Genomic DNA, 9,515 nt, shown 5'->3' on the forward strand with positions numbered 1-9,515 from the left:
TTCAAACCGTGTGATTACGCCTTCAGTTTCGCATAATTAATGAAAACACCACTTTATATTTAGAAGGTCGCTTTGTTCTTTGATTTTAATTATGTTGACAATGCATAATATTTACATTTCAACAATAATTTCTGAGAATAAATTCTTAATAGTTAGTCTTACAACAACAAAATTTAAAAAATTATTTGTCTATTTATGGTTATTCAAAATTAATTTAATTGATGGGGTTAAAAATAAATTGAATTCGTTTTAAGTGAAAATATTTTAATAAAGAATCTCAATTTTAAATGTTGAATTGATAAATTAAAATTAATCTAATTGTATTAAACTTGTTAACTTGTTAGTTATATATGATTATTTATCCAGACCAGATAAAACAACCCACCGTAAAATATTAATAAAATTAATACAACAAAAGTCGGAAAATTATGTCATTTTTTGCAGTATTTTAAAATATGACACAAACTATATAAAATAAAATTATAAACAAAACATTGTGTTTTATAATTGTGTGGTAAATAAACATGTTTTTAAATATTACATATATTTAAGTACTGACTACTGAGAGAAAACAACGAAAACACAACAACCCACTCATCAAGCATGATATTATCTTTGAACTGAAGCGATTTCGGTTTCAGTATGCTTCAAAAACAAAACTCATGGTTAGTTCTCAAAACAGTCGTAATAAGATTATAATGGTTTTAGAACAAATTAAAATGATATCATTAGTTTCCATTTAAAGTTTCTGTTTATTTAAGTTTACACTATTGTTTAATTATTGTTTATCGTATTGTTGTTGTAATAAAACATCCTATTGACTTTTATCGTTTACTCTTTTATTTTAAATTCCACTAAGACAGCAAATCGAATCTTATCAACAATGACGAGTATCTACATCAACTACGTAAGGTCTGGCATTTTTAAAGGTCTGCCCGGATGACGGTGAGACCGGTAAGTAGAAAATAGGAGTAAAATATTCAACAGGATTGGATTTTATCTAATGTTTAAATAAACTGAACGGGATAGTAGGGAAATTGATAAGTTAGATATTGTACAAGAATATTTTTGAACGCGCAATATGTTGTGAATATTGTGTACAATTTAATATAGTCGTATTATTAATTATATTATATATTGTTATCTCAATACACGTTAGTTTACACATGCTGTGCTGTTGACGTGATATTCACTTATGTTGTATTGTTATTATGCAAATTTCAGTAACCTAATTAATTATTGTTTACCTAACAATATTAAATAATTAATTGAGGTGACCCTATATGTAACATATACCTTATTGCTATTACTACTAAATATTCGTTATCCGAGTTTTTATCACATATCATAATCTAATATGATTTTAGAATTTCCCGTTAAAATGTTTAGCTTTATCGATTTTAATTAGGAAAATTAATACCACGAAATTATTGATATCATAATCTTGTCGGAAAATAATTATAACCAGGGCTCATAATTTCATGTATTTGCATATCAATCTTGCAAAATTTTATTTAATGCTAGATGACATAGAAATCCATTTCAAGATACCACGGTTAAATATGTGAAATCTTATTATGCATGTTTTTGTACATATTTATGCATATTTTTATTTTATCGGGCATATTATACAACATTTTATTAGAATATATCAAAAATCTAAATGGAAAATATATATAAAATTAAAAATAGAAATTGTATTATTTTTTCTTTTCTTATCTTCTTGATACTCATATATTTAATGAATAAATTTCTTACAAAAGTTTCAAATTTAAAATTAATTACTGACAAAGACGTATATGAGTACGCAGTTAATGAAGGCCCAAGAATAGTATTAAATAGTATTTAAAATCTATCTTTTTTTTTAAATTGTGACAAAAAAATAAAATATAGCTATAAAAAAATGAAAGGGTAATTCATGTGATTTCAAAAATTATTTATGATTTTTTTAAGTAAGCATTTTTTAATTTTAGATATTTTATGCATATAATTGCATATTTTTGAACTTTTTAAGGTATATTTAAAAACATATTTTGCCAATTTTAAGTGCATAAATGCATGCTTATTTAGGCATTTTTTAAGGCATGAATTTACGAACCCTAATTATAACAATTATTGAATAATACACACACACATACAAACATAAGAGGTAAGTCAGGATTTTTAGCGAAAAAACGCTTGAAAAAAATCTACAATAAAGATCAAAAATATCATTACTTTCATACATTTTTACTATTGAACTCCAGTAACAAATTATCTATATAAAACCATAGATGTACAAGAAATTGTACGAAAACTGCAACTGACTAAAACCAACAAAACTTTTGAGGCAAATGCTTATTGGATTTACGAGATATGTGTTAAATAGCTATCCTCCGGAAAACTATGCCGATAACTAAATTCCAATTAAAACTATGCCTAATTAATACTATAACTATTACAGTCGATAATTATCATATATATTTTTCAGTGTATTAAGTAATTCGTTCAACAATTATAGAATAATAAGCGCCATACATAATATGTTAAAACAACGCAAACCTATCCTAGAACCAACTATGTGATTATGACTCTTAGTTGTAACTATTTTCGCATTGCCAAATGATCATTTTTTTTAAATTGTTTGACTTCCTTCATAGTTCAGGTACACAAAACCAACTCACATAATCCACAAACAATCGAGTGATAAGTTAAAATTTAGACTTTTTATTATTTACTTATCAAATTTAAATTACAAGAATCCTTATAAATCGTATGCTCTCTAGGAGTTTTTGTATTAAATTTGATTACATATTACTTTGAGACACATGATAAAAAATATTGCTTCTAAATATTATTTGCACTGTGTACGAATTTTATGTGAGTAATAAATTACTAAAAATTGGTATGTCAACAGGAAAAAGTTACGTCTTATTAAAAATGATTTATATAGTATCTAATTAAAAATTGATATAACAGTTATTTCAGCTATAAAATACTTTTCCAGTTATGATTGATCTACTATATAAAGTTTTTTTTTTCTTTTTGGAATATTACTCATACGAAAACAAATATTGAATTAAATTTAAATTAAAAATTAAATATTACATACAAATTTAAAATACAAACTAACTTATAAATAAAAACAAACTTAAATATAATTTTCTTAAAATATATTAATATCAACTTTATTAACTTGATAACATTGGATCAATTGGCAAATGGCATATAGTTAAAAGTATAAATAAATTACCATACACTTTTATGATAATGTGTATAGTGTATATAAATATTAATCAGTACTTATAAGTAATTATTACAAATCATATTTTATAATTATAATACTAAACTCCGAAGCTTAACAGTGATGGTGGATATTTAGGTAACGAATAGATCAGATTGCAATGACACATAATTGTGTTATTTTTTAGGATAAACACTTCATTGCATTATAGTTATAATTATAGTATATAATATATTCAACCAAAACACTATAAAACATCTAATTATAATTTCAAAAAATAAATTCATAAAAATATATATTTGAAGTATATTACTATATAGTTGTATGAAATGGATGATAGACTGGAGTTAATGGAAATATAGACATGGAAGAAAATTACAGGAACAAGCTAGATAAGACATAAGACGAATGAAGCAGTTTTGACCGAGGTTTACGAGAGAGAAATTTTGATAAACACAATAAAGAAATGAAAAATAAAGCTAATTAGACATATAATAAGACACAATGAATTGATCATTATATAATATATAAATTAATTATAAATGTTGGTAAAACTATCGTAATAATTAAAAAATATACTCCACAGTTTATTTCTATTCGAGCTAGTCCGTATAATTAATAGTAAAATAAAATTATGTATTATAGTGTTAGTTTAACGACTAACTGAAATTTATATGAAAATAAATAAGAAAACTGTATTTGACGTCAATAATTATTTTCACATTTGTGAGTAAGTAATTACTTCATAGGAACAAAATTAATGCTTAAAAGGGCCTTATATTTGTATTTTGGATAAAAATGCAAAGTTTGTTATATGAACTAAGAATTTTATTTCAAACTCGAAACTACAAGATCATAAAGGCAGACTTCATGAGTGTACATAGTACAATAATCCTAAAAAATAATGATAGAATTCATGTACCCTTAGGATAGTAAAAATTACCAATTATAAAGGTGTGTTATGAGTTATAAAAAATATACTTTAAGATGTTGAGCTCTTGGCACTTTTTTTTTAAGGGCATAATTATAATTTTTTAAGTAACTATAAGAAGCTCCATAGAAACAAATAAAATAAATACATTATTTTATCATATAATAAAACTATTTTATAATATTTATAACAATAACAGTATTATTATTCCATAATACCTGTAATACAAATTATTTATTTTCAAAATTTTATTCAGATTTAAAAAAAAATATTTTACATAGTATTTTTGTAGCTAATACGTAATAGTTTTATTAAATACTACCAAGAAATAATCAAAAAATAATAAAAATATTATAAGTGTCAAATAAGTATAAAATACAAATAATAAACGTGTTATAAATCCTAGTTCATGTTATTTTAAACATATTAAAGATAATACTAACTATTTAAAATAACAATATTTAAAATAATGTGACCTCTTCATTGTCTTTCGATTTATGAAATTAAATACATTGCAATTGAAATATTATTTATTGTACATTTGTAACTTTATATATTATTAGAATTAAAATTATCAATAACTTATATTATATTTTTATCCAGGTGCTAAAAACCCACTTATCTTAGATCTACCACTTTTGTGAATTGTGCTAAAAAAAATATAAATTGAAATTCTACCTTCATCACAAGTTGAATCAAACAATTTGTGCTCAAATAATCTCCATATTCGTTTTCATGCACGTAAAAATAAAAACTATTCTGTCGTATAATAAATAAAGCAACGTTACAATGCATACAAATATCAGTCCCCTAAATAATTCCCTATATATATATATATATTATATTTAAATTTACCTCGATACTGTAATTAATTTAATCTTCTCTTCTCGCACTTGTATAATATGCATATGCATCATATTATTTAATTTTTCAAATTGTATCTATAATCCATTTTATTGTATTATTGTATGTTTATTTTTATTAATTATATTTAAAATAGCACTCAATCGCACTTTAATTATTGTAATATTTTACTCATCATTTTCAAGAAATAATTGTGTATAATGCAGAATGCTCTTTAAAATAAAGGGGAAAACAATTTTAAATTGCAAATGTATATTATTTAATAATACATTAGTATATTATTTTGAAATTACATAAATAATGAAACAAACTGTGCTAAGTTTGTTATAATTTACTATTACGTATAAAATTAAAAAGAGATAAAATATTATCTTTTGAATCCACCAACGGTAAAAATACTTCCATCTTATATAGTATTTTAATAAACTGAGTGTTTAAAAAGAGTTTTTGAGTATAACCAACATGAGCAATCAACTTATGCAATAATATTGACATCTATGGCTGAATATTAATTTATAGAAAAATAAAGACTATTAAATTCTCTTATAGACAAAAATTCTAGTTTTCAGTTTATTTAAAGTTTCACAAGATAGATAAATAATTTAATTTGAAATTAAAACAAAAGTTAGTCAAAAACATTCAAAAATATTTTTTATTTAAAATAATAAGCTTGTCTATATTTTAAAACTGTTCTCATTTGTTTTTAAATCACACATATTTTTTTAATACAGTTTACATATTATTTTTAAAACTAAAAATAATTCAAGTTTTTTTACCACCCTAAATATTTTTAGCGGAAAACATAAATATTCTAGTGTACAGTAAAAATAAAAATTAATTTAAATTTAAATAAATATTAATTTATTAATTTATTTATTTATTTTAATTAAATTTTATAAAATCAAAATGTTCGGGGTTTATAGTAGGTAAAATAAATTTTTAATATAAGGTTAGGTTAATGGAGTAATATAATATTTTAGAAAATTAATTTTTAAATTAAACAACATGAAACTAGACCGATTTGAGTTAAAATCTATTCCGTACTAAAATGAATCCTGAAAAATTGGCTCTGCGTCGTGGGATTTTGAATACGGTAAATATATTTAAATCTTATTAAAATAAAGTATGTATACATGAAAAAAATGTGAATCCATTTGCTGAGTTCAGATACGTTGTCAACGGTAAAGAAATAAAAAGGTTTCGACCTTTTTTCAGAAAGAACAACGACTGCACTGTTACCACAATGAGAGCTACCAAAATAATATACCTATTGATTTTAACATGATGAATGATTCTCTTTAATTAAAATTTTTTGCATCTGTTTACAGGATTTTCATCAGAGTAATTGCTCCAATCGTAAAAATAAGGGATAACTTCTAACAACAAACATTATCTTATGGTACTTTCGTGAGGTTAATTTTTAATTTCTTAAAAAACATCAAACATAATGACATAAATTAAGGAATACTGATTTTCAAAAAAAACCTAATTATTTTGTCTTACAATACTTAAAAAATTATAGCCATAAAATATGAAATTTTTACTGAATAGATTTACCATCGTTCTCCAGAAATAAACAAATTTTTAAAATATTTTAATTTTTTTTATATAAGTGACAGATAGTTTTTGACATAGTATTTTAATTTGTCCAAAAAAATTATCAGAAATCCATAACCGCATTTGTTTTTATAAGCGTTTGAGTTTTAATTATTGACAAAAGTCGACCCAAACCATGAACCAATCTGAAATATTTATGTAACTAGAAATGCATAAAACTTCTGAATACAGATAATACATCAGATTTGATCAATTAATATTAAATTCTTCACAATTTTTCATTGACAAAACAATAAAAAAAAATTTGTGTAAGTCACGAAAAATCGTTGTATTATATTCAATTATATGATACGATAACTAACATTTTAATTTAGTAGGGATTTTGTAAAAAGAAGGAGTATCTTTACTATAAAAAAGTAAAGTATAGTATATTTTAGAAAGCATATAAGTATTATTGTCACAATAATTTTAATGTTATTAATGTATTGATTTTTTTATGAGCTATAGCAAAATATAATAAATTATTTATATTGATTCGAGTACTGAACATTAAAGACTTAAGAGTCAACAGCTAGATATTTCCAGTTTTTTTTTTTTATATATCAAGAAGCAATCATTTTTGGTTAAAAATACAAATTTGTAATTATTTTTCATATTGTTATAATAAGTAGTTTAATATACACTGATTCAATCATAATCAATAAAAAATTTTACTTTAAAAGTGAAGAAAAATAATAATGATCTACATTTCATTTTGAAGAGTTATAGAAAAAGGAGAAGTATGTTGCTTAATAGATAAGCAATAGTTCTTTAGATGTTTAAAAATGAAAAACTTGGTTTTTTATTCGAAAAAGTTTTTTATACATTCTAGTTATTACTTTAGTAAAAGGATATAATAAAATGTAAATAATTAATTATTATTGATGTAAAATTAAACAATTAATATTTAGTAATAGCGTACTGCTATCACAATGCTTTTTGAAGTACTGATTTTTTAAAATACATTTGCTCTAGGTCAAATTGTTAATTCACTTAGCGCATATCTTCAAATGCACTTTACACGCAATATTGACATAATACATTCTGAATTTTAGTTGAGGCATTTTGAGGATTATAACATATGACAGTATATGTTTTATAGTGTTATTACATTTCAAGTGCTTTAAATATATATATATTATAATACAATATGATTATAAAGATGAAGCAAGAAATATAATATATACATGGCGTCCCACGAAGGTTTTTTAATACTCCCAAATTAAATTAGTAAGCTCTCACGGAACACCCTGTATATTATGTATGTATATGTTGTAAAATATTCTCATTTTATAACAATGTTATTTTAACCTTATATATGTATAGATGTATATTTATAAGCCACCATAACGGAGATGTAGGTCAATTAGGAATTTTTAATTTATTTCAAACCCGTAAAATTATATACATACCAACCCACAGGGACCTTACCCATTGGTATCAATCTCGGACATACTACTTCAATCGAAAACGTTATTTGTAAAAATCTTAAGTATGATTTAAAGATGATATTGGTTCAAGAAAAATTATCTTTGGTTCATTTTAAATTCCCTCGATTATAAAGTTATGCTAGTTATACAAAAATAAATCAAACAAAAAAAAAAGTTAACCAACATTTTAGTTTTAGTTCTATGCAATGTCAAAATAATAAAAGTATAAGAATGTGTAGTAATATACCAACAATAATACCGGTAATAATACTGATAATAATGTTTCAAACCGAAATCGATATTTATTGTCTTATTTACAAATTACTATATCATTACTACTGCTACGTACTAATATGTTTAGTAAACTGGACCAAGCCTATTTTGAATCCACTAGAAAAATTATGAACAGTTAGGGAGGTTTAAGGGACACGGCCTCGTGAAGTACTGTTCCGGTCTGCCGCGCATATCCTAAAACATCGAAAACACCGAAGAAACGTTCGAAGATAACTTCATGATGTTGCGTAAGTGTTGGTTCCGACGTTTCGTTTGCGATACTACCCGATCGGATGCGACTGCACGATGGAAAAATAGCGATTCAAAACAACAGTTGCGCCGGATCGGGCCACGAGTCGGACAGTGCGAACGATCGTCGCACTACGTGTCGTACCGCGAGTTGTGGCGTAGAGGGTGTGTTTCGGGCGCGCGACCCTTACCTCTGAATTCCAATTTGAACAGTCTCTCGCCGCTGTACTTGGGCACCTTGCAACAGTTGATCTTGACGACTAAGCGCATGGTGGCACTCGGAAAAACCGGGAAACGCGCAGACAGTGCGGACGCGCAACGACGACTGCGACGACTGCGGCGGGGTCGGCGGTAGCGTCCGCGATGGGACCGGCGCAACAAGCGCTCGGGATTCGTACTTGTTGATTCGTGTCCGGACTTTTTTCATTATTTTTTTTTTCGTTTTGGTTTTTTTATTCGCACCCGCACAACGGTGCCCGCCCTCTGCCGGAGTGGCCTCGCGAACGAGTTTCGTCCGAGCTGTGTGTGCATGCTGCGGGGGGGGGGATTCTTTATTTGATTATTTTATTTTAATTGATTATTTATAGGCGTTTAAAACTTAAACGCATTAATACGGAAACATTTCGTGAAGTATCACGTATATCCTTTTTTTCTGTATTTGCTATTGTTCGATTCCTATCGGATTTAAATTCGATATGCCATTGAATAAATAATAATCAACTCGTTCCGTTTTGAACGTTTACACATCCTTTGTTTTCGGATAGAAATATTCTGACTTTTACTCTTTAATATCGACTAGAAACTGATTCAATACATTGTTATCTTATAAAGTTATTATTATAATTAAGTAAATTAATTAATTGTACACAGTATGGAGCAGAATGATTAAGTGAACAAATAATTTTTTATAATAGGCAATATATTACCTATATTATATATGTTACGAGCA

At 25.4% G+C, this 9,515-nt stretch overlaps 1 protein-coding gene across 4 annotated transcripts in view; it reads right to left on the reverse strand.

The window, feature by feature from the left end:
• Window positions 1-8,914, reverse strand: part of LOC112686005 (otoferlin-like) — a 175,491-nt gene extending 166,577 nt beyond the window's left edge. For all 4 annotated transcript variants that reach the window (XM_025558099.1, XM_025558098.1, XM_025558095.1 and 1 more), the window contains exon 1: window positions 8,758-8,914. In XM_025558099.1, coding sequence (XP_025413884.1) covers window positions 8,758-8,836 — 79 coding nt within the window. In that variant the 5' untranslated portion in view covers window positions 8,837-8,914. The remainder of the gene's footprint in view (window positions 1-8,757) is intronic.
• Window positions 8,915-9,515: the final 601 nt, after the last annotated feature.

This window comes from Sipha flava, unplaced genomic scaffold (assembly GCF_003268045.1).
Source record: "Sipha flava isolate LNK unplaced genomic scaffold, YSA_version1 2_pilon_pilon, whole genome shotgun sequence".
Classification (NCBI taxonomy): domain Eukaryota; kingdom Metazoa; phylum Arthropoda; class Insecta; order Hemiptera; family Aphididae; genus Sipha; species Sipha flava.